At 42.2% G+C, this 26,857-nt stretch overlaps 1 protein-coding gene across 1 annotated transcript in view; it reads right to left on the bottom strand.

The window, feature by feature from the left end:
* XIRP2 (xin actin binding repeat containing 2) overlaps window positions 1–26,857 on the bottom strand; it is a 77,288-nt gene that overhangs the window by 31,117 nt on the left and 19,314 nt on the right. The window contains exons 2-3 of the mRNA XM_035133058.2: window positions 22,098–22,258; window positions 11,077–11,202 (exon numbers count right to left, since the gene is read on the bottom strand). Coding sequence (XP_034988949.1) covers window positions 11,077–11,202; window positions 22,098–22,154 — 183 coding nt within the window. The 5' untranslated portion in view covers window positions 22,155–22,258. The remainder of the gene's footprint in view (window positions 1–11,076; window positions 11,203–22,097; window positions 22,259–26,857) is intronic.

Here is a 26,857-nt window from a genome sequence, read left to right as displayed (position 1 = left end):
CAACTATTTTGAGGATACGTTATAAGAATGTATAAAAGCCATAGTGGAAATTGGTAATTGAACAGGTGATGTGTAGAGGTGAAGGGATGAATGTATTTTGAATTATAGTTGGAAAAGTTATTTTACTGGGAGCAGCAAAGGAGGAAGGAAAATAGAGGGGACATCTGGGGTGGGTCGGAAATCCACTTTTAAATTTGTATTGCATTTGTATTTATTTGGTGACAAGTTGTTAAAAATTATGGAAAAATCAATAAAAATAATTGGCAAAAAATGTATTCATTCTCTAGATCCTGCTCGCCTTCATCTCTGGTTTCTCTATATTCTACTTTCCTTCCTTTCCATTTTTCTGCTTCTTATTATTTGTCACATGCTGGATTTCTTCCTCTCATGCTTCATGCTTTCCCCCCTTGTTCGCCTTCACTATGCAACTCTTTAGTAAACAATATTTGTTAAATTAATTCTCATACTTTTGATTTAAAAATGCCTTTAAAATACAATTCTCTAATCAAATCTGAAATTTATGCTGAAATCCTAATCCTCTTTAACTATGAGTAATCCCAATTTTATTCAATAGGTCTTATTTCTGAGCATACATGGTTTGGATGGTGTTATAAGTCCATTTGAAGTGGTGCTTGCTTCTGAGTAGAGATATATATAACTGCACTGTCTTTTCTATTTCAACTAGTTTCTTACTGTCTTCTCCAGCGTTTAGCTTCATTTTTAGTATATTATTTCAGTATAAGCAGATTGTTGTCTTACATAGATAGTAAGACCACTAGGTAAGACCTGTCTTTGGGTCAAGTGGAAAAGAGGTAGCCATAATCAGAGGCATAGCAAGGTCAGGTGGTACCCGTGGCAGCGGCGGGGCGAGACCCCTGTGGTGTGCCTTTTTGTCACCCCCCCCCAAAATAGATTGTTGTTGTTTAGTCATTTAGTTATGTCCGACTCTTTGTGACCCCATGGATCAGAGCACGCCAGGCACTCCTGTCTTCCACTGCCTCCCGCAGTTTGGTCAAACTCATGTTAGTAGCTTCGAGAACACTGTCCAACCATCTCATCCTCTGTCGTCCCCTTCTCCTTGTGCCCTCCATCTTTCCCAACATCAGGGTCTTTTCCAGGGAGTCTTCCCTTCTCATGAGGTGGCCAAAGTATTGGAGCCTCAGCTTCAGGATCTGTCCTTCCAGTGAGCACTCAGGGCTGATTTCCTTAAGAATGGATAGGTTTGATATTCTTGCAGTCCATGGGACTCTCAAGAGTCTCCTCCAGCACCATAATTCAAAAGCATCAATTCTTCGGCGATCAGCCTTCTTTATGGTCCAGCTCTCACTTCCATACATCGCTCCTGGGAAAACCATAGCTTTAACTATACGGAGCTTGTATTGCAAATTCACTGGGATGTATGTCACTGGGATACAATGGGACTGAGACTTGGGTTAAATGTGAAACAGGTTCCATGCACCTGGTGTCATGCCTGTTGGCGTCTACATGTGCAGCATTAGTACACAAGTGATCTGTGCCTCAGGAGTATTTTGTGCTAGCATGTTCATTATGCACACATAACTGGTGACACTGTGTGCGCATTTCCTTTTCTTTCTTTTTTGCTCAGCACATTTAAACTGGGCTGTATTTTTGTAAATGCGGAAGCTGATATAATCTGACAGATGGAGGCTTTCACATGGCATCTTCAGTTTGCTTCCAACGCAGCCATGATGTGCATTTTGTGGCCTTTAGCAAGTCAGCATTACCTATCCCACCAGGATGCCAAGAGGATGAAAGGAGATCATTGCAAGCATGCCACCCTGAGTTCTTCAGAAGCCAGAATATAAGGGTTACTAATACATATATTTTTTTGCTATCCAGAGACGAGTGATGTTTTCCCTTTAGTTGGACTTTGCTTTCAGTTCAGCTAGAAGCAAGTACTAACCATTATTCAGCCACTCATTTTATGTGAAGAACTGCACATACCTCAAAAGCTTGTACAACTAATATATAATACCTTTGTAATAAAATGGTATCAGTGCCCAAATTACAGACAGCAGAAGAGAATCAGAGAATCAGAGTTGAATAAAGAGGAGTCAGCCACTCATTGGGGAATTGGACCAGGTTCACTGTGTGCTCCTACAGAGGCTTGGGCTGATGACTTGGAAGCCATGGAACCCGAGGCTGTGGTCTGAAGCCTGCAGAGCTTAGGTCCTTAAGAGACGTTATTAGCCCCAAGACAGATAGAGAAATCAGACCTGCTCAGCAATGCAAGGAGAACATCAGAAGGAAGGTCACAGAAAGAGTAAGTACTTGTATTCAGGATAGAGTGCTGGCCAGAACCACAGGTGTCAGGCCAAGGTGGTGGAGACTGGGGAAGGTAGGCTGAATAAAGAGATGCATTAGGTCTCAGGTCATCTCCAGACTTCCTCAGAGCAAGTGGTTCACTTGGAGCTCTCCGTGGTGCTGAAACCACAGACCTGCCTTGTTGCCTTGGCCTCATGGGTACCTAAGGTGTATGGTCAGAACCACCTTCCACTCCTATACTAAGGGTAGGGTGAGTTAAAGCCAAGTCAGTGTCTTGGATCCAAAATGTTCCTCCTAGTAGAATATTTTTAAGATCCACAGCAAATAATTTGAATGAATGCTCACAGAGGAAATCATTCGAGGAGGATCCTGTCGGTGATTAGAAAAGAGCAAGCCTACTTCCATCTGCCTCCCAGATCTTACAATGTCATGGAACTGATATGCTTTCCTGGTTCGTTGCTAGCTTTCAAAAATGAAGCTTTAACTTGCTTTCCACTGTTTATTGCCAATTGTTCCTTCTAGAACAAAGATCTTTTATAGTAAGACTCTGCTGTGTGCTCCTACACACACACAAAACAAAATAGCAGTCTGAAAAGAGAGGCAAACAGCTATTGACCTGAAAGCTGCAGTATGAAAGAAAATTCACTGTAAAATCAGGTAATTTTTGCCTATTTGACTCTAATGCACAACAATAACATTAGGAGATTGTTGAGCCCATGTTCCTTAGGGGGAAAAATCATTATTATTTCTAACTGAGGTGATGCATACTTCAAGCCCAATGTTTAAAATGCATCTTGATCAAGCTTCTATTGCTCTTTTTGTTACACTGCATTGAATATTGACCCAAGATACCAAAGTTAAATAAGGACAGTATGCCAGCCTGGATTTCCTTGTTATCATTAGCTACGTGAATCCTGGCTTGCAATAGGGCAACACAGCAGACCTGATCTTTACATTTGCTCGGGTGGCTTAAAACAGCTTTCAAACTGGGAATGCATCACATTGATTAAAAGGAATTGAATAATTTCCTGTGACAGGCTATGGATTCCCTTAAGAGTTGTCAGAAATCTGTGGACAGAAAACCCATGCAGTTTCAGAAGGGAAAGTGAATGCGTAATTTGATTAGATGAGATTTTTTGCTGGAGGCTACTCTCCCTGCCTGTCTCCCATATACCTCAAGGGATATGACTACCATATGCATTTCGATCTACACTTATTTTTAGCATTAGGTTTACTTTAAGTAAGTGAAATACACTAAGCATAGGTAAGTACCAGTTGAGATTGCACCGTGAGAGTGTGGTACATTACTGACAAATCATGTTAAATCAAATGGCGAGCACCTTTTTTATTTTTTTATTTTACTAGGGGTGTGTATTATTTATGATTCTATGGAAGAGAAAGCTCCATTGGATATAAATACAGCGCCATCAGTGAAAGCAAAGGAAGAAATAGAGTTGAGCTCCTAAAGGATTAGCAACCCTCTATATAATATATCCAAGGTGATGGTATGGACTAGTGGTAAGTGATGAATGCCCTCTCACTATGACAGACCCATCCACAGGCCAGGAAACTCTGAGTAAATGAGACCAAGCTCTCATTTTTATCCAGACAGTCCCTCTTTCTGCTCTGCCCTATTCTATTAAGACCAAAAAGATAATTTTTGTGCTCTCTGTGAGTGTCTTCTGTGCCTGGAATTCCTTTTCAGCCCAAAGGACTATGGTGGGGGTTTTGTTTTGTTTTTTAGCCTTCCAGCACATATTGCTGCTAATAGGATTTATTTGTATAAAGCCTGCATACAGAGAAGACAAAGAAGACGCCTAGAGGTCTGCGCTTGCTTTGGGTTTTTTGGTTGTTGTTGTTTTAACAAACCTGTTAAAAAAGCTGATTTCTTCTTCATGATGCATTTGAAAATTCAATTAAGAGTGGCATAATTCACAGGACATTACTAATTGGGCAAAAACTTCTTTTCAGTCTCAAGAAGTTGAAAGTTTAGTATTATACTAAACTTCTATTGCATACACATTCTATCTCCTGCTTTAAACCAGTTGTCGTCCCCCAAACTTGGGTCCCCAGCTGTTTTTGAACTACAATACCCATCATCCCTGACCACCACTGACCCTGCTGGCTAGGAATGATGGGAGCTGTAGTCCAAAAACAGCTGGAGACACAAGTTTGGGAAACACTGCTGTAAATGCTACACAAAGAAGATGGTCTTTTCGGTTTTTTTGTGGGGAACCTGCCAGGTTCCCTCTCCCTTCCCATATCCATTCAAATCTAGTCCTTGGCTGAAGTATTTATCCCAGTGATTTTCATGCATTTTGAGGAGGTTCGGGAATGTCCTCTGATTGGATTAGTCTTTGGGGCTATTGTTTAAAAAGTTCATCGTTGATTCAAGGTGCTCTCAGTTTCTTCATTTCTTTTTTAAAAACAACAGAAATGACTTTCCACAGTGTGGCTGCTCAGGTTCCATTCTCGGGACAGACTGCTCTTTGGGAATAATGCTACATCATGGCATGTACAATATAGGTATTTCTCATACACATTACTTGGCTGGAGAAGTTACCTTTGGAGAAGTGCAAATTTTGAGAGTTGGCTGTGTTTTGATTTGCATATTGTTAAGTGTGAATTAAGTAAATTTGCCTTTAAATGAAAACTGAATCAAATCTCTCCCCCCCCCCAATTCCCAGTTAAAAAGTAACATGGAAAATAATTATTAACTACATGGAAGGAAACAGATACTTCTGACCAGCCTGGAGAGACCAGGGAACTGCTAACATGGCACAAAGTACCTGAAGATAAAGCCCAGTATCAATAAAAAACACTTTTAGCACACTGTAAAAGGCTTTATTTACGCTTGTTTTGGTTGACCTCTATAACTCACTCCTGGTTTTTCTGCTGAGCCATGTTAAACTTGCACCAATGAAATGTACCGTGCCACAGAGAGCTTTCAGAACGGTTCATTGTATCACCATAGCTGACAGAATTTCTGACTGTAAATATGAGACGGTCTGAGGAAATTGCATAAAACCTATTAAATATAGGCCTTTTGTGTTTCACACCTTTAATTATTTTGGCTTTTTTCTCCCTCAAGTTTCACCTAAATTTGCTTTCCTGTAATGGAGGGTTAGCTAACATAGTGCCCTCCAACTGCTGTTGTACTCCTGCTCCCTGTAGCAACACCCAGCTTGGTTAATAGCCAAAAATGATGGTAGCTGAAGTCCAGCAATATCTGGGGAGCACCACATCGCCCACTTAAAACACAGAATGTCTATGTGGTGCACATAAAATGTTTAAACAAAATAACCCTCTACAATCCGGACACTTAAAATCTATCCTAGAAACAGAAAACTGCCATTAACACCTGCCAAAATAGGAACATCTTTTTCAAGCACCTGAAGTTTACAAGAGAGAAGGTGCCTGCTTAATCTCAATTGGAAGGGGGTTCCATAAGATCAGGGCATAGGAAGATAGGGGCGGTGGGGGTGGGGCGCCCCGGGTGGCGCAATCCCAGGGACGCCATCGCAGCTGCCCGCCCCACCCCCAAACGTGCACCCCGCCCCAAAATGCACGCCCCACCCCTGTGCACGGTGCGCCCGCCCCCAAAATCTGTGCTCCGTCCCTGCACACGGCACACCCTGTCCCCAAAACGCGCACCTCGCCCCACCCCCAGAATGCGTGCCACGTCCCTGGGGGCAGCGCGCCTGCTCTCCGCCCCCGGTGGCGGAGCATGAAGCTCCGCCGCTGCATAGGATTTTGCCCAAAATACTGAATGCATAGCTTCCGGTAGTTAGAAACCATTTATCTTAACTGGGGGTGGGGGGTGCTAACTGAGTCTATCTTCAAAGATCACAGTGGTTGGCCAGAGATATAAAGCATCAGGAGGTGCTGAAGATATCTTGCACCTAAGGGCATTGAACATTAAGACAAGAACCCTGAACCTGGTCCAGTATAATATGGGCAGCCAGTGGAAGCTTTTAAGTACCAGTGTTATGTGCTGACATGTTCCCATCAACAATCTAGACGCAGCAATGGGCACCAGCTGGAGCTTCCAGACAAAGCAGAAGGGTAGCCCCGTATGGAGCACATTGCGATGATGAAGCCTTGAGAGTGAATGCTCATTAAATAGCCAACTTTGTCTAATACTCCTGCAAGCAAATCATGACGAAGGGTCATCTGGAAGCTACAGTAATGACATATCCAGGTTGTCACATTATCAAGACATGTGTTTCCCTGCACCTGTACTGCAACAATGGCTGCCTGCTGGCAGAGAGAGAGAGAGAGAGAGAGAGAATGCAGAATGTATTGATGTCATAACATGGCCTCTTCCAGAAGAGTTTTCAATACTAGCCCTGCCTCATGCACAACCTATATTCCCATATTAGGTATCAGTGGGTTAATTTAAGGAAGCATAGTGAAGTATTGTCAATAGCTAATGTTAAAATTCACAGGGTGATAGCCAGTTGTCAGTGCATGAGTGGAATGGACTTCACCTTCCCCTCACCCCTTTGGAGCTGTAACCAAGGAAGCCTCCAGGAGGAAGGGGAAGCCCTGTTGTACAAGCAGTAGTCCGTCGTCCCCCCCATTGGGTTTCACCCACAGTTTAAAAGCCAAGCAGCCTTGATGCAAAATGGATTTGTTTACAGTACAACCACATACACACAGAGAAACTCTCTCACATACATTTACTATACAGTACTCAGTCCCTGGTCTATACATGCTAGCTCCTAGGGGCTGAGGCAGTTTCAGCCCCCCCTAATTTTTTTTAGAGGGCCGGACCCTGTCAATGTTCAGAGGACATTTGGCTCTGTCCCATGGCTCCTTGTGACAACATCAGGACATCACATTGGGCCCCTCAATCAACTTGAGAAGCTGGTGCCTCTGCCCAGTCCTAGTCAAGATTTCAGGCTACTCTGAGTAATTTCAAGCTGCTTCATCCTAATGGACTTCTCCAGGAAGAAGAACCAAGAACCTTAACCTTTATTTGAAACCAGGCACACAAACCCAGGCATGGACAAACACGATATGACATTTTTCTAGGGATGAAACATTTCCTACTACAGATTGTGTGAAAGGGTTTAATCACAATTCTCCATGTGAAAACCCATGATTTCATTGACATGTACCTCCAGCATTAGACTCAAAACATTTTCTGGTGATGCTTTTAATTCTTAACATATTCATAACTGGAGAAAAACCCTGCCTTTGGATACAGAGTTCTCATTTTATGTAAATAAAACCTGCTCACGTTGACACCCAAAGGCAGCTAGCTGTCTCGCTGTGGACTGTAAAAGCTGGATGACATAATTGACAGTGACCTTGTGTATGAATGACCTTGATTTAAAGCACCTCAAGAGGATGGAATTTTATTTATTGGTTCAGCAGAGTTTTAGACTAACATCATTTTCCTGTTTCATAGATGAGTGCTGAGCATTAGAGTAAATGTGGCTGTTTATCAAGCCGTTACTATTTCTCAAAATGAACAGCACATAGATAGTGCAATGAGTTTCATTATACCATCCCTTACATATTCCGAAAATCATTAACTTGGCTGCAACAGTTTTTTCCATGATATATGATAATGAAGTAATAAAATACATAAACCTCTTATCTAAACCAACATTTGGAAGCTGCATTTATATGGCTTTGTGTAGCATCTGGATTCCTCTGTGCCATTTTTGATCTATTTAGAGAAGCTGATTAAATTTAACACAAAGAAAACAGCAAACTCTTTCCCAAAGAGAACAGCTTAGTACAGCTCCAAGAAAAATATATGCAAAACACTCACAGATAGTTTATAATGAATTATAACCCCAAAGACATGTTTTACATTTTCATATGTTTGGGGGCCATAGAACAGAGGTATGTTTGGATCACTGTTCTACAATAAGAGTTTTGACTGGCACTTCATTCATTTGTTTGTTTTCCCTTCAGATACAGTAACCGCCACAGGGACGCGGGTGGCGCTGTGGTCTAAACCACTGAGCCTCTTGGGCTTGCCAATTCAGAAGGTTGGCAGTTCGAGTCCCTGCAGTGGGGTGAGCTCACATTACTCTGTCCCAGCTTCTGCCAACCTAGCAGTTCAAAAGCATACCAGTGCAAGTAGGTAAATAGGTACTGCTGTGGCAGGAAGGTAAATGGCATGTCCGTGCGCTCTCGCTTCTGTTGTACCAGAAGCGGTTTAGTCATGCTGGTCACATGACTCGGAAAGCTGTCTGTGGACAAACTCTGGCTCACTTGGCCTGAAAGTTAGATGAGTGCCGCAACCCTATAGTCACCTTTGACTGGACTTAACTGTCCAGGGGTCCTTCACCTTTATCTTACAGTAACCTTGTAAAACAGAACATTGAAAAATACCACTACTGTATTCATGTGCATCCAGGAAAATGGCCAAGCAGCTCATATTACTTTTTTTTGTTTAAAGCCAAGTGAATGTTCCCATGGCTCATCCTCTTTCAGATGGCAATGCAGGGCCGGCGCTATCATTAGGCAGAGTGAAGGGGCTGCCTCAGGCAGTTGATTTTGAGTGTCACGAGAAAGTAGCAAACTGTTAATTATTTAATGTACGATTATTGCATTTTTGCTCCCAGAGAAAGGGACTTGTGGTATTTTCTTTGAAAACAACTTGGCCAGCTTGGGTTCCCTATGCACCCTGAGCGTGCATAGGGATAGGTTTGGGGACGCATCCTTTGCTGTTCTGTTGTTCAGTCAACAAAATGCCAAGGGCCAGCCCTCTTGCAAGTTGGAGAATTTCACAGTCATAAAACTTTATAATGCAAGCTCTGTAGCGTTGTTGTTTTTTATTCGCCAACCATATGAGTATGCAGAGTTTTATGTGAGCACTAGCGATATTTAAGGATACATTGTAAATCAATCAATCAATCTTTACTAATGGTACTCTGTTTACTGACATTGTTTTGGAGTTACATCCAATCTGATATGCTGAAATGTATATTTCCTTGAAGTGATGATGGTAGCCATTAACAATAATTGTTATATTTCTTATCCTGTCTCTCTACCTATATAACTCTCTGTTATATTAGTTTATGTTGTGAACTGTCCTGAGACCTAAGGGTATAGGACAGCATACAAAACAAAATAAAAATAAAATAAAATATTTCGTGCTTTTATCTTGCATTTTTATGCTGTGAACTGCTCTGAGATCTACAAATGAAGGGTGGACTACAAATTTATTGAATACTAAATAATAGCAGTAGTAAGGTAAAGGTAAAGGGACCCCTGACCATTAGGTCCAGTCATGGCCGACTATGGGGTTGCTGTGCTCATCTCGCGTTATTGGCCGAGGGAGCCGGCGTACAGCTTCCAGGTCATGTGGCCAGCATGACAAAGCCACTTCTGGTGAACCAGAGCAGCGCACGGAAACGCCGTTTTCCTTCCCGCTGTGGTGGTACCTATTTATCTACTTGCACTTGGATGTGCTTTCAAGCTGCTAGGTGGGCAGGAGCTGGGACCGAGCAACAGGAGCTCACCCCGTTGCAGGGATTCGAACAGCCGACCTTCTGATCGGCAAGCCCCAGGCTCAGTGGTTCAACCCACAGCGCCACCCGCATCCCATAGTAGTAGTAGTAGTAGTAGTAAGCAATAAATATGTAGGCAGATTATTTTTAAAAGTAAGAATGATTATCTCAGCTTCCCTCAGAGGTACTTGAGTAAATCCTATCAATGAATGGCTCAGTAATCTGCACAAACGATGTTGGCTAGAAATCTGTATCCTGAGGCAAAAAGTATCATTGACAAGCTGAGAGGAGGAGGACTAGAGGGCGGGGCATTGTGGATGGAAGCAGAAACATTACAATACTGGGTGGTGGATGCTGCATGATCAATTTTGGTTTGAGTCACACTTCACAGTTCCACCAAGTAACTGTAAAGTCAAGAGACACGATCACAGTGCTTGAAGGCTTAAAATAAAGCCATACAGACATGTGACACTTCTCCGTATCAACCCCCAGCCCCCAAGAAAAAAACCCAGTTAGGACCAACAACACAATTGAGGATTGAGGATTGAGTAAACGTTTAAAACAGAAAACAGTGAAGCAAATAACAGTGTTTAGCTGCACGCACAGGTCTCGTGTGGAAAGAAGAAAGGGACATGTCAAAATTAATGTGATGCCACCACAAGACAGATGAATTACAATGTGGCTGGCAGGGGGTGGGGTGGGTATACGATGGGATACTTGATGATGGGCAATAAATAACAGTAGCCGTGCTGTCAATAACAATATCCGTTACACAAGCAACGCCAGCAACACTGTCAAGAAGATCGAAAACGCTTACGTTGTTTTTTGCAAACCACCAGATTTGGCCGAGATCATATAAGTTTAACAAAATATGTACTGCAACAGACCAAGTTTGGGTTATGATAACATGATGAAAAGATGCCGTGAGCCATGTTCTTAGTGATGACAGTCTTTAAAAGACTTACTGGTAGGTGCAATCTACACACATATTTAAAAAGTTCCAAGAATGCTTTTTCCAAAAAGTGTTTTTTTTTAATAAAAAAAAATACATTGAATTTTCCCTAAGGCTCACCATTGCCATCTAGCGTCACATTGTGTATTGCACTTTAAACACACTTAAAATGTTTAATTTGCAGCTGTATAGCTGAGTCTTGTGAATATGAATGGGCTATCACACATTTTTTAAAAAAACACAAAAAACCCCATACACCCTGATTTATATGAAGGTGACTTACAAGGTCAATACTTATTATTGTTGCTTAAAACTAGGACTACCCTCCACACAGCCACCATTACTAATTCTACTACTTCTTACCTGTACAGATTTCTGCTGGTATTGGTACTGAGAACTCTGCGATGAGGCAGTTTCTCCTTTTTCAAATTGGTTCTTCACGCTTGCCAAACCTCCAGGTATCCTACAAGCCTCTGTTTCTTCAAGAGCCTGGTGGGACAAACAAGGGTGGTGTAGTGGTTAGAGCGTCGGATTAGGATGCATGAGAGGAGGGTTCATATCCTCACCCAGCCATGAAGCTTGCTGGGTGAACTGAGCCAGTCGCTGTCTCTCAACCATCATCTTACTTACAGGTAACTATAGTTGCTATTCTGCCTATTCTTCCGAATGACGCTTCTGCATTATTCATATTTAATGCTATATTGTTATAATACTTGATTGGGAGCCACCCAGAGTGGCTGGGGAGACTCAGCCAGATTGGGGAGGCTACAAATAATAATAATAATAATAATAATAATAATAATAATAATAATAATAATAATTTTGTCGGATTGCTTTTTTTAAAGAAAAATAAGTCAAAGGAGTTTTAAAATATTAGAAGTGCACACAGTATAAGATGCGAATTACTATGCAATGATGATGTTGTTTGTTTTGTTTATGCAGAAAATGCCTTTTGACACTTGTTCCTTGTGTCCCGAACAGCAGCTCATTTGCATACATTTCTTAATAAGCCATGCCAAAGTTAGAAAGCAAACCTATTAGGAGGCTGTCATCAAAATCCTTACAATATGAATGGGCTGTACATTATGAAGATTCCTACTTAGAGAAGCTTGCTGTGGTATTATATTACCTCATTGATTTAAAAGATTAAAGCCATACTAACAATAAGCAGATTTCAGAATCCCCTAATCCAGAGCTTCTTCAATACCATTAACTACTTTACACTGTCAGGTGTTCAGAGACAACGAAGAGATTCTGCCTTTACACAGCTACGAATTAATCTCTTTTCAAAACCAACATGCAAAGTCTCAGAGGCCCCTTCCATAATGCAGATGGATTAGCACACTAATGCACGCTGCACTCTGTGTTTGGAAAGAACTGCATTTCAGACACTGACCCAGAGAAAGCCACAAAGTAAGCTAGAAAAGCCGAGGCTCAATGACAAGTTGGAAACTGGGATTCCAGCGAGACTTTTAGAACAGTGGCGTGTCCACAATGCATCTGGAAGCCACTGGCTCCTGACAACCACAATGATGACTAATCACCACCACTTAGGATCTATCTATCTTCCTTTGTTTTCCTTTGTGTTAATAGGATCCTTTTATTTTGAACACCATGTAAGAGGAGGAAGCAGGAAGCAGGAAGGGAGTGTGAACCAGCAGGTAATTTTAGGACAGGGGTGGGAAACTGTGAACCCCAACTCCCACCAACCACAGTCACCATGGCCAATGGTCAGGAAAAACAAGAACTGTGGTTCAAAACCATATGGTTCCCCATCTCTGCTTTAGGGTAATAACCCGGATCCAAAGCTCTGTCTGGAGTTTGGGTCATGCATGTGCATGTTTGGCCTGGGGCAAGCTATATACATTGTGCACAAATGCACATGACACACCAACAATGACTGCTTTTTCTAAAGAAAAGCAGCCTGTTTGAATCTAGAACAGTGTTTCCCAAACTTGCGCAGCCAGCTATTTTGGGGGACTACAATTCCCATGATCCCTGACCCAGGGCCAGCTCTAGGGGTAGGCTGGGTGGCGCGGGGCGCCAGGGCGCCAGGGCGGCAGGGGGGTGCCGCGCAGCAAAACCGCACAGAAGCCGTGCTGCACGCTGCGCCCACCCACCAGGGTGGGGGCCCCAGAGCAATCTCCGCACCACGGTGCCAGGGCGCCCGACATGCTTGAGATGGCCCTGCCCTGACCACTGGTCCTGCTAGCTAGGGACGATGGGAGCTGTAGTCCAACAAGAGCTGGAAACACTGATCTAGAAGCCTCAGGTGACCAGGAGTTTACCTCATCCTTTCTCCATTTTTCTACTGGCCATGTCCCCTTTCCTCCAAACTATCCTCAAGATCCACATGTGGATATCAGATGTGAAGTGGGAAGGAGGATCTTGAGTATGAAGATGGCCCATCGGAAATGGTAAAGGACCCTCCCCCCCCCCATTCACGGCTTCTCTGATAAAATTTGTCCCCTCCCCAGCTGTTTTTATTTATTTATTTAATCCCTTCAGGAGAATAAGTTGCTGCAGCTGCATTGCATGCATTTCTGTATATCATGTTGTTTGCCCCTAAGTATAGAGATCCTATTTGTTTCTGATACATTACTGCGTTGTTCTCTAATATCCAAGTGTGAGTGGGTGAAGCATATATTTCATTCTTTGGGTGCCAGCTTGACAAATCTGCACATTTGCTTCCAGCATTCTTATATATTAAAGCTGTGAAAAACAGATGAGCACACACTTTGCAAATCTCCATTGCGCACTTTGTTTTCCAGGAATGCAAGGGGGTATATTGCCAGAGTGCATTGTGCAAGTTTGTGGGATAAAACAACAACAACAACACCCATACAAACATGATTTGGACAGGTATGAATTCACTCAGAGACTTCATAACTCCAAGGTTAAGAAATTGCCTCCCAAAATAGCTTCAAAAACATATTGATTTTTTTAAAAAACGAAAAAAACATCCTAGAAGAAGAAGAAGAAGAAGAAGAAGAAGAAGAAGAAGAGGAGGAGGAGGAGGAGGAGGAGGAGGAGGAAGAGGAGGAAGTAGTGGTGGCAATGGGATACTTTTTAAATGGTATATTTCCCCACTGATATCAGGACCATCTCTACCATTAGGCAGAGGGAAGAAGTTGCCTTAGGCAGCAGAAACTTGGGTGGGGGCAGGCAGCAGCAGTGAAGTGTTGGAAGAAACAGTTGAATATGCTACACAATGTGCCTTGAAACTTCAAGCCAGCCTGTCATCCTCTGGTGTGGTGAAGGGAAAATTAAACTAGCAGCCCAGTTGGTTTCGGTATGTGGAATGGAGAGGGGCACCATCTTTATCTTCACTTTCATTCAAAATGATTTACATGTTACAAGGAGTTGACTTCCTTGTTACAAAAAAGAATCTCACTTATCTCCCCTACAGCAAAAGGTGGGAGTTGGCTCTCTCCCATCTGGATCTCACCTTTTGCGAATTACTATGGAAGGGCAAAAAGACACACTTTTCTCTGTATCAGGGCTGGAAACTGCATGGGAAGAATAAGAAACCCACCGAAGGGCCAAGAACATCACCTTCAAGGGAAGGGAGTGGCAAGGAGACCATGGCAAAGAGATATGAAGAAGGGTATAATGTCAAAAATTAAAGAACTTTTTAAAAATCCCAGCAAGGTGTCCAAAACAAAGCAAGCAAAAATTTTGTCTCATGTTCTATCTAACCTCCTGCAGTACTCTAGTGGTACTAGTAACTTTCTTTATTGTGTTTTGCAGGGCTTTGGGGCCATCCAAAGACGGATGGAAAGCAGCAAACATCGTGGCAGGGGGATTGGACACCACTGCTTTGTGACAAATTACTTTGCTGATAGGACTTCATTAGAATATAGCACTCTGCCTGTTTAACTGAACACTTTGCTGCAAACTAGGAGATGGCGGAAGCAGTGACCTTGGGAAAGGTTACCTCTGGCAAAGAAGAGTCACGTCTTGTCTATTGAAAGAGAAGTGAACTATAATAAACAGGTATGGTATTTTTAAAATGTCTTTCTAAACCACCAAAAAGTCTATAAAAACACTCTCATGATAAGGAACCGGCAACTTCATTCCCCATTCTCAGTTTAGTGCGCAGAGTTTTCCGTCAAGATTTTCCACATGAACAAGAGGTACGAAAATTCTTCTCCTGCACTGTTTGTGTGATTTTGTTAAAAATCAAACCCTGTTTATGACCTTGTTTGTCAGCCCCAGACAAAGGGGGCTGTGCTGCTCCCTTCTTCCACACACACCTCTGTTGCCTTTCGCAAAACACACAGGAACTTTATTTGCCCAACAAAGACGGCTCCCTCCTGGTTCCTGCCGTATGACAATCATTTTGGACTATATCAAGGGGAAGTTGAGATGTCACACCCTACATTTAGATTTGGGGTCCTCTGTTTTGAAATGGCAATTTCACACCAGGGCACTAAATAGCCAAAGCTGCCAGGATCTGACATATTTCTTAAAAACAACAACCCCAAAACACTATAGCAACTAGCAAGTCAGTGGGGAATGTAATTTTCTTGAAATGTCCAAGTCATTTTGGGTAGCTAGTACATATATCTGGTGAGCAACTAGGCATGTCCTAACAAAACAGCACCGGTTTCCAAAGGATGCAAAAGACATGAAGTTACGTTTGAAGATCTATGTTTTGGCAGAGCAAATGTGAACAGCCAGTTATATTAGCAAGCGGCCATTTCATGCATGCCTAGCGCAAGCCAGTGAATTTTCAGTGATTTGTGGTGGGCAATTTTAGTCTGACACTCTTTAAGCTCTCCGATGAATGTTACTTATATAAAAGGCCACTAGCAAATATCTACTGTCTGTTCAGACATCCTGTTTGGGAGAAAGTGGCTCTGATTTCAGTGTTAGGTTTAGCTACGTACTGAGTCCTTAAATTGCACAAAAGATTAAATATTCAGTAAATTTACAATACAAAGGTGTGTAGAGTTCTTAATACAATTATTGGATTTGGAGAGAGATTACAGGTTTCCATTAAATTCTCTATTTTAATTATGGAAGCAGTGTATCTCTTTCTTTCTCCAGCACAAAAACAAACAAGTAAAATCTTTTTTTTCTAAGCAAAAATGAAATGCCAATCAACCAAGCACCTCTAACGCAACATTTGTCATGTGATAGGTAGAATAGGTAATAATAATAATAATAATAATAATAATAATAATAATAATAATAATGTAATAATGTGCAGGTTGGTGCTTCTGACAGCCAGCATGGCCCATGCTCATGGATGCTAGGACTTGGGCTCCAGCAAAATCTGGAGGTCCACATGTTCCCCTGCTGTAGAGTTTGGGGACCAATAATAACCATCCCACCTGCTAAACAGCAAGAAGTAGATTAGGCAATACCTTTAAAGTCTGCACATTACCTGGGTACTTCCTTTGAGACACTTAGTGATGCAAAGCTCTATGTATTATGCGTGGAACTTTTATTCTGATACTTGTATTCTGGCACTATTAAATGGGGCTGTCAAAAGAAGATTTGTAGTTCCTTAATTGCTTGACTTTTAAACAACCAACCGATTTTCATATTAAATTTGCATATTACCAAAACCACCGTATGGGCGTGTTTTTAATGTATCAAAGAAGACAGATTCTGTTTGCGAAAATTTAAGTGATCACTCACTGTCGAAAGCAAAACACAGCCTCAAAAATAAGTATTGTGCCATGAACTTACAGCCTCATGAATTAAAATTTGCCCCATCTCTGTTTCAAGTTACCCTCTATGTATAAAGCAACTTTAACAGTGCATCCCAGTGCTCTGAACTACTTCTGAGTTCAATGGGACTTGTTCCCTGCTAAGTTTCTGTAGCAGGGATGGAGAGCTTCTCACCAGGCCTCCTCATTTGGCCCAGAAACCATGTCCATCTGCCCCAAATCTGATGTCATATGTGACATCAGGTGTGGAACAGGAACAGATGCAGCTGAATTGGCAACTGTTGTGGCCAAGATCTGTAGAAAGCAGGAACGAGGTCTCTGTGCATCAGAAGTTCAATCCTGCATGGTTATGTGCGTGCATTTTTCTTCTCGCTGTTCCTTTAGTGGCAGCATTGAGACCCTCCACCTCATCTCTCCCTGATTTGTTCTAGGAAGAGAGAAGTTGGAAAGCCTCTCTGGGTGGATAGGCAGTGGCAGAGCCAGTCAGGCAGCAGGGCTGCCAGCTGTAGCTGCCACTGTCAGGTGTGGCCCCTCCCACAAAGCTAAGCATGTGAGCATAGCTGCATCTTGTGCATTGACACAAGTTTTCACATGCAGGGTCAGCTGGAGTGGGTATACCCTAAACGGCCTCAGCCCTGTGTACCAGAAGGAGCAATTCCACCCCCATCCTTCTGCTCGGACACTGAGATCCAGCGCCGAGGGCCTTCTGGTGGCCCCCTCAATGTGAGAAGTGAAGCTACAGGGAACCAGGCAGAGGGCCTTCTCGGTAGTGGCATCTATCCTGTGGAACACCCTCCCATCAGATGACAAGGAGTTGAGTAACCTTTAGAAGGCATCCGAAGGCAGCTCTGTACCCCTGTACAGAGCTTTTTTATGTGTAATTTTATGTATGTGTGTGTGTGTGTGTGTGTGTGTATGTGTGTGTGTGTGTGTGTGTGTGTATATATATATATATATATATATATATATATATATATATATATACACACAAAAAACAGAAAAAAGAAGACACAAAATGAACACAACATAGCGCAATAGCAACATTACAATAAAAAGAATATCAATTCAATCTTATATCACAATCTTTATCGACTTCCTCCTTTCCCTCCCAACTACGTTTCTTTATAATACTTCCTTAGTACTTTCCCAATCTTGATTCAAATCTTTTTAATAATTATCTAAACTTATTAATACTCTTAATAACTTATCAGTACTATAAATCTCTTATACTTCTTTCAATATGCAATTCTATTCTAGTTAAATCTTAAAATTCAATACAATAAATAACACTTCACTAAATCTTAATACATAATAAACTTAACTAGCACTCTTCTACAACCTCCTTTTACTTCCAAATCTTTAGCTGAAAACTGCTAATCTTACTATTTATTATGTTTTTATGTGTATTGTGCAACATGGGGGATATGGACAAAACCAGGGCATCTCTAACACTCTGGTAATGGCATATTACCCTATGTAAAGCAGCCAATTTTATAGAACCATGGATATGACTGCAGGCATCAAGCCTTCTGCTGGTTCCATATTTCCCGGGATTAGGAAATCCATCTTCATTACAATTCACTAATCATTTCAATGATCTTTTAACATTCCTGTTGCTTTTCTTGCAACGGGAGGCAGCTGTGGCTGCACTGCAGTCATTTCAAGCAACTACTACTACAACAACAATACGAAGCTGCCGCCGCCATGGGAATCTGCAGCTATCCCTACTCCTTTAACTGGTTTATCAAGTGACAAGAGTGTAAACAGATCTCATTTCTCTGTTGACTAAGCCAATTCGAACAGATTTTATGCCTTCAGCAGCAGGAAGAAAAGAAATTGGCCAGCAGTATGATGTACACAGTACGAATTTTTATCCGTCCTACCTTATATTCAATCCTAGGTAATTTTAAAGATGCAACACAATCTGATTTGGCAGCAGTCGTAAAGTACCATTAATGCTGGAATGTAGCTAAATAAATTCTAATCAGAGTAAACCCACTGAAACCAATAACCAAAATCAGTGCCTTCCGTTGATTTCGATTAGTCTGCTCCAAATACTGTATGAGCAGCACCATACAACTCATTGGGTGGTAAGCAATGGTAGTCCTACTCAGAGCAGACCCACCGAATTTATTATACATTACTAACTTAGGTTCATTAATTTCAGTGGGTCTGCTTTGAGCAGGACTTGGTTGAATATAACCCATTGGGCCAAATTCAACAAACTGGTCCCATTACGGCAAGCCCACACAATGACTTCCCCCCTCTTCCCTCCCCACTGAATTCTCTCTCTCTCTCTCTCTCTCTCTCTCTCTCTCTCTCTCTCTCTCTCTCTCTCTCTCTGTGTGTGTGTGTGTGTGTGTGTGTAACTAAGTAGAACTGCTCACATATTGTGTAAGTAAGTAAGTAAGTAAGTAAGTAGAACTGCTCACATATTGAGGAGAGGAGAGATTGTTCCACTGAGCAAGCAGGAATGCATGTGGTGACAACATTTGTGGCAGTGTGACATTAAATCCTACCTATTGTACAGGGTGAGTCTTTTGAAAAGAGGCCCCGTGGAACATGTGTGCTCTGTATCTATGGGGCCTCTTTTAAAGGACTCACCCTGTATATTAGCATGGGCTATGTATGTATACAGGTATGTATGTATTTTATTTACTGCATTTATATTCCACTTTTTTCTCCAATGAGTTCAAGGTGGTATGAGTTCAAGGGGAAGAAATGGAGGCAATGAGAGATTTTACTTTTTTGGGTTCCATGATCACTACAGATGGTGACAGCAGTCACGAAATTAAAAGACGCCTGCTTCTTGGGAGAAAAGCAATGACAAACCTAGACAGCATCTTAAAAAGCAGAGACATCACCTTGCCGACAAAGGACCGTATAGTTAAAGCTATGGTTTTCCCAGTCGTGATGTATGAAAGTGAGAGCTGGACCATAAAGAAGGCTGATCGCCGAAGAATTGATGCTTTTGAATTATGGTGCTGGAGGAGACTCTTGACTGCAAGAAGATCAAACCTATCTATTCTGAAGGAAATCAGCCCTGAGTGCTCACTGGAAGGACAGGTTGTGAAGCTGAGGCTCCAATAATTTGGCCGCCTCATGAGAAGAGAAGACTCCCTGGAAAAGACCCTGATGTTGGGAAAGATGGAGGGCACAAGGAGAAGGAGACGACAAAGGATGAGATGGTTGGACAGTGTTCTTGAAGCTACGAACATGAGTCTGACCAAACTGCGGGAGGCAGTATAAGACAGGAGTGCCTGGCATGCTCTGGTCCATGGGGTCACGAAGAGTCAGACATGACTAAACGACTAAACAACAACAACAACAACAACAAAATATATACATACACTTACCCATGTACATGTATCCATACAAAGCAATTATTTTTCATTGTTAACTGTCACCCATCCTAAGTCTTAATGTTATAGTGAGAGAAGTGGTGTGTGGGTACATACGATGAGAGTGGCTGCAAATTTATGGATCCCACAAAAAAGGGGCTACAATATGCCCCCTCCATCCAAACTGTTATTGGAGGCTGAAGCCTCCATGGTTAGGGTTGGGAGGCAATTTTCAGCTCCATCTGAAAGACGTCTACAAGCGCAGAGCTTCATTTTTCTTCACACGAGTGAATAGCAGACATTTGCTTACATGGGGAGAGTAAAGGGCTTTTTATGTTCCGTTTGGCGTTCCATAAAAAAAAGTTGGACACCTTTCTGAAGGTTAAAAACCCATCATATACACTGCTATGGATTTACTTCACACACACACTTTTAAAAGATATCCTTAATTTGGGATGGCTCCCTTTGCGTCATGAAATGAGATTATTCTGATATGACATCTGATTGACTTTTGTTTCCTTGACTTTAGGATTCGGCAAACATCGCAAGAGCAAACAGGAGTCCAGGCTCATTTTATATGCCTTGGACGTGAATTCTCATATGCAGCTAAGCAAAGATTAATCCGTGAGCAGAAGCTTCCATTGGGAGAGCTGACGTCACCACTTCTGAGCAGAAAGCAGGCACCCAAGTGGGAGCACAGCAGCGATCCCTCTGACCCACATTATTATCTTCGCAGTGAGCAATTTATTTTCCTGAGCTCTCCAGGAATTAGTTACACCTTCAGAGCAAACCCCAAGAGTTTAGCTTCTAATCAGTAGTGCCCACAATCAGACACTTTTCTTGGACTTCCAGTTGAGGACAGGGTCAGTTCTTACCACCTTTCAAATATGACTACCAGGTCCCTAACTCCAAAAGAGGTGCATCCACTATACATTATTTGGAAGAACTGCGGAGCTAAGTAATGGGCCTCTTAATCCCAGGATATTTTGCAGGACTGTCGTACCTTGGAAGTCGAGCGACTTGCCAGTCGAACGTTTTGGCTCCCGAACGTCACAAACCCGGAAGTGATTGTTCCGGTTTGTGAACTATTTTTGGAAGCCGGACGTCTGATGGGGCTTCCGCAGCTTCCAATTGGCTACAGGAAGCTGCGCTTTGGTTTCCGAACATTTTGGAAGTTAAACGGACTTCTGAAACAGATTCCGTTCGACTTCCAAGGTACGACTGTATAACAAGCACAGTCTGTAATGGTGTGTGTGCTAGGGAGGAGCTACAGAGCCAACTCCCCAACACCAGCATCACTGATGTTTACCGGGATAGAAGTGGGTCAGGGCAAAGTGATGGTGATGTTGAGGTTGGGACCATGCAAGTACATAGACAGGACCACCACTGCTCACCACCAACCTGTCCCAGTGCAACCCCACCAAGGTAAGCAGCAGCTAATTATAGAACCCCTTTTGGATTTATTTATTGTGTGTGTGTGTGTGTGAGAGAGAGAGAGAGAGAGAGAGAGAGAGAGAGAAGGAAAATGAATTAATTTGAGACATTTGGGTCTGAAGATTGGGGAAATATTGCTGAAGAGAAAGTAGAACAAGTTAGATGTCATCCTAGAGTGAATGTTTCGAATAATTTCTTGTATGTAACTGACAGGTAGAAAACCAAAAGCCCTTTTCATTTCTCTTTCTTCTTCCTCCCCCTCCCCCTTTCCTTCTTTCCTTTCCTTCTTTGCCATCTTTTCTTTCTCTCTTTCTTTTGTTTTCCTTTGATGTCCTCTGCTCCGGGCCATTATTGGGGTCCAAGGATTACAGACACATGAAGGTGATGGTTGGTTGGTGAAGGACATTGACTGAGTGAGGGGCAGGGAAGGGAAGACCTGCCAAAGTGAGAGAAAGGAAAGCTCCCAGCTGAGTGTTTGGAGAGGGTCCACCACTTTCTGTGTGAGACAAGGGTTGAGATCCACCTTTGAGAGAGGACTCTGTGTTTCCTTCCTTCCTTCCTGTTTTTATTTAGATTAGTTTCTTTCATCTAACTTTATTATGAAAAAGCTTTAATAAAACCTTAAGGGGTGGGGTGAGTAAGCATGGGCAATGCCTCCACATGTGCTGCTACTGAAACAAGGTGTGGCAAATGGGGGATCAAAGCATCACGCTGCTCTGCTTACGTGTTCGCCCACTGGTTGTCTGAACAGCCTATCGTGGACCAGACAGGGCAAATTGTGCCTTCTTGTCATGTGACTCATGATAAGAAAGACCAGGGTGGAACATTATCACCTGACAACTGTTTGCTTTGAAGGGATGGTATGAAGGCAAAGAACACTGGCACACTACCGAACTAAAGGCTTAGGAGGGAAAGGTGGCTCACTTACATTTGCAGAGGAATTGCTGATCTCTACTTTGGACACAGCTGCTTGATACAAAGCCATCCTCTCCTTCAGTGAGACCACCTCCTGGGGCTCCTGGGGCGCCTTGTTGCCCTGGCTAGTCCCTCCTGGCTGTCCACTGGCTGATTTCTTACCACCTACCGAACCTAAAACAGAACAAAACGAGACAACAACACAAGGGTATGAAGAAAAGGATTGTTTCTGCGTGAAGTAAGGAGGAAGTGGGATGGTTTACATTTGTTTATTTATTAAAGCCTGCATTTATATACCCTTTCCATAAACAAAAGTCACACAGGAGCTAGTTTGGTTTGCGGTATAAAAGAGTAACATCTGTAACAAATGTTTAAAAGCCCCTAAAACACAATTAATGAGACAGTTTAAAACCATGTTGCTTGTACCAGAGATAGGCAAAACTGCTACCGTACTTTCAATTTTTTCCTTAGAGAATCATATAAACGGCCACTGTGCTGCATCTATGCAATATTTCTATAGTGCATAGATGCAGCTGTTTATTATATATAGTACAACGAGCGGATTCCCTATTTTCAGATTGTTTTACCTGTTGTGACCTGTCACTGGCTTTGTTGTTTGTTTATTTACGATATGCTTACCGGGCTGCTTTCCTATGATGTAAGCCAGCCTTACAATGGGAATATGGGTTATAAATGTTTTAAATACATGTTTTTAATGCTGCATGTGGCAGCTATGAATGAACAGGAAGCACCTATTGGTTTTCCTTGCGCCGGGAACCTTCCCTTGGATTCTCAAGGGTGTTCAACACCTACTGAATGGGAAAGCAGGATAGGGGTAACACCAGTTCCAGAAACTGATTAAGGTTAGAAGCCTTCTTGCTAGAAAAGAGGGAAAATCTAGATAATCAGAGGTTGCAGCAAAGGGAGAAACTAGACCTTCTTGGAGTTGTAACGCTGTCAACCCCTCCATCGTAGGCTCAGGTTGTATATATGTGTAAACTATTAATTATTTTGCCTGCATGGCTGTGATAAATCCTTCGCAATAATTAATTATTTTGACCTCCCTTGAAGTACTGCAAGATGAAGTCACTGTGCAGGGGCTGACTACTTCCAAGCCCACAGGTTGTCCCCTTGGCTCTGCAAAACTTCTTGTGAAAACGCAAAACATAAATTACTTCCTCTATTAGCCTCACAACCAGGTCAGTAATTTTCCTTCCAACCGGCAATTAATGAAATTATTCCTGTCAAATATGTGCATTTTCTTGTCATAATATGCTTTTTTTTATTTGCAGCTTAATGAGCTTAACAACCATTTTATTGAGCTCTTAGCTGGGCTACAATATAACCTTTTCAGCAGAGGGGAACAGGAAACCCAGCGTTTGTAAATTTGACCAAAAAAATATTCCTATGTATTACACCTATGCTTGTTGATTTCAACTATACAATCACACTTTTCCAAGCGTGCGGCTGAAATGAGCAAAATCACAAAAGACTATGGAGCCAAACACCATTCAGGATCAATTTATGCACTTAATGTTCCAGAAAGGACAGCCCCATTCTCATGCACCTTCCATTTGACTCTGTAAGCACAATCCAGCATGTGTTTACTCAGAGATAAACCCCACTGAATTCAATGGAACTTGCTCGCAGAGCATCAGATTGCAGCCTATAAGGCTTGCAGGTGATGTCATCGTGAATTGTTACCAACACTAGTACTTTGCTTTAAAAGTCCTTACATTTTTATTGGTGTTTGTTCCTTCCGCTTCGATCACAGTAGGGGATGTGAGGCTGGGAAATTGTTACTGGCTCTCCATGCACAGCTGATGAGATTCATGAGTTTGCTAGGATTTTCAGCCTCTCAGTCATTTTCAGCCTCACTTTATAACCCTGTCCTTTTGAAAGTTTTATTTCTTAGAGCACAACTTTACAACAATCACTCCAGAGACATGGTGGCGCTTCATACAGGATGGCATGAGTTGAGACACCAGTGAGCAAGGAGGAAGGAAATAGGGTTGCCAGACTCAATAGTGGACAGGGCTTCTGTGCCTTTAATTGCCCTGCTCTCTTTTGAGTCTGGAAACCTTAAAGAGAAACCAGCAGACCCTTTGCTTGGAAATTAAACAAAGGGTCTGCTGGTTTCTCTTTAAGGTTTCCAGACTCAAAAGAGAGCGGGGCAATTAAAGGCACAGAAGTCCTGTCCACTATTGAGTCTGGCAACCCTAGAAGGAAATCTTGGTCTCACTAGTAAAACAAATGCTGAAAATCCACATATACTTGAGAAGCCAGTCACACAAACGTTAGAGCAGCGTTTCTCAAACTTGGGTCTCCAGCTGTTGTTGGACTACAACTCCCATCACCCCTAGCTAGCAGGACCAGTGGTTAGGGATGATTGGAGTTGTAGTCTAACAGCAGCTAAAGTTTGAGAGACACTATATTAGAGTATGCAGAAGGGTCAAGCTTTTTTATTTTTAAGGTTGCAATAAGGCATTAAACCAACAAGATCTGCAAATCTTGACTTTGGGTACATACAGGTTCCCACAGTAAGAATGACATTTACTCCCTCTCCCACTGGCAGTGACAGCCTATAGGACTAGTATTAGTACTATAGTACTCAAAACATTTCTTGTTTTCTTGTCATTTAGTTATGCCCATTGTAGAATCTAAACTTGGTTTCATATGAGCTGTTCTATTTCTGTCTGGAAAGAGTATCCTGAAAACCTTTCAGCCTGCTCACTCACAGAGAATAGGCAATTGCATTCAAGAACAAGTAGCGCTATTTCGTTCTTTCTTATTCTCACTTCCACTTGTTATATTCAAATAGCAAACAATGGTTGGAATTGGGAAAGGATTTCAGAGAAGCAGCTCTTCCAAGGACTACTAGTCCTGAGCACTACGCATCACCTCCGGCGAATAAGAGTCGGAAACAAGATATTATTATTATTATTATTATTATTATTATTATTATTATTATTATTATTGCATTATTTTTGTATGCTGCCCTATACCCATAGATCTTGGCACTTCACAACATAAAATTACAATATGAAATCTATTATGCCAATAAAGGTCAATAAGGTAAAGGTAAAGGACCCCTGGATGGTTAAGTCCAGCCAAGACGACTATGAGGTTGTGGCGCTCATCTTGCTTTCAGGCCAAGGGAACTGGCGTTTGTCCGCAGAGAGCTTTCTGTATCATATGGCCAACATGATTAAGCCACTTCGGGCGCAATGGAACACCGTGACAGAAACCAGAGCGCACGGAAATGCCATTTACCTTCCTGCCACAGTGGTATCTACTTATCTACTTGCATTGGCGTGCTTTCAAACTGCTAGGTTGGCAGGAGCTGGGACAGGGCAACGGAAGCTCACTTTGTCACGGGGATTCGAACCACTGACCTTCCTATCAGCACAGCGCCACCCGCATCCAATAACAACAATATAAAACACACAAAATACATAATAAAAACAGAAACAAAGACTCGACTAGACTTAGATGACCCTGATCCAGGCTTTTCTTTATGTTCTTAAGATACAAATAGATTCCCTGCCCCACCCTCACCCCTTCTGGTCAAAAGTGTCGTAAGACAAAATCTTGTAAGTTTACGTGAAAGGTGTGTCCATATACCATGAGCAGTGAATTCCTTTTCGAACTCTTGGGCTGTGTGTCGCACGTCCCCTTTGTTACTATTACAAGAATACTAACTTAGTTTAGTAGTAAGAATTTGCAAGATTTTTCATTGGTTCTTAAAATAGCTTACTGATATTTCTGAGTTGATTCATTTTTTTTTAAAATGAACAAGGGACAAAACAAAGCAATAGGGGCTAAAGCCAGACAATAGTTTCTTTCTTAGAGAGTTGAAGGTGATACAGTTAGCATTGCTCCCTGTGGTTTCCTATGAATTCGTTTCTTTTTATCCAGCTGCCAACTGTGGTGGCAGAAGCTGTAGACAAACCTACAGCTGGAGAAAAATACACCTCTGTGCTGTTGCTGTTTTAAACGCACCTATCTACAGACACCGGTTTAAAGAGCAGCAGATTAATGCTTGTGATGACTCAATGGGAAAGTTGCATGAGGCTGTTAACATGAAGTTTTGATTATACACCACGTCTTTGATATGGCTGCTATCATAAGAGGAATATAATTAGCCCTATGTCTGAATTGAAATCCAGTGGACTCAGTTACACTTTTTCTCATAATGCAAGAAGCTCCCTGCTGGATCAGGCCAAAGGCCCCTTGAATCCAACACTCAAAATAGTTAAACATATGTCAGTAGGAAGGGGAAGAAATGGAGGCAGTGAGAGATTTTACTTTCTTGGGCTCCTTGATCACTGCAGATGGTGACAGCAGTCACGAAATTAAAAGACGCCTGCTTCTTGGGAGAAAAGCAATGACAAACCTAGACAGCATCTTAAAAAGCAGAGACATCACCTTGCCGACAAAGGTCCGTATAGTTAAAGCTATGGTTTTCCCAGTAGTGATGTATGGAAGTGAGAGCTGGACCATAAAGAAGGCTGATCGTTGAAGAATTGATGCTTTTGAATTATGGTGCTGGAGGAGACTCTTGAGAGTCCCATGGACTGCAAGAAGATCAAACCTATCCATTCTTAAGGAAATCAGCCCTGAGTGCACCCTGGAAGGACAGATCGTGAAGCTGAGGCTCCAATACTTTGGCCACCTCATGAGAAGAGAAGAATCCTTGGAAAAGACCCTGATGTTGGGAAAGATTGAGGGCACTAGGAGAAGGGGACGACAGAGGACAAGATGGTTGGACAG

The sequence above is a fragment of the Zootoca vivipara genome, chromosome 1 (genome assembly GCF_963506605.1).
Source record: "Zootoca vivipara chromosome 1, rZooViv1.1, whole genome shotgun sequence".
Classification (NCBI taxonomy): Eukaryota; Metazoa; Chordata; class Lepidosauria; order Squamata; family Lacertidae; genus Zootoca; species Zootoca vivipara.
The sequence above is the reverse complement of the archived record's forward strand: the minus strand, read 5'-3'. Positions and strand labels throughout refer to the sequence as shown.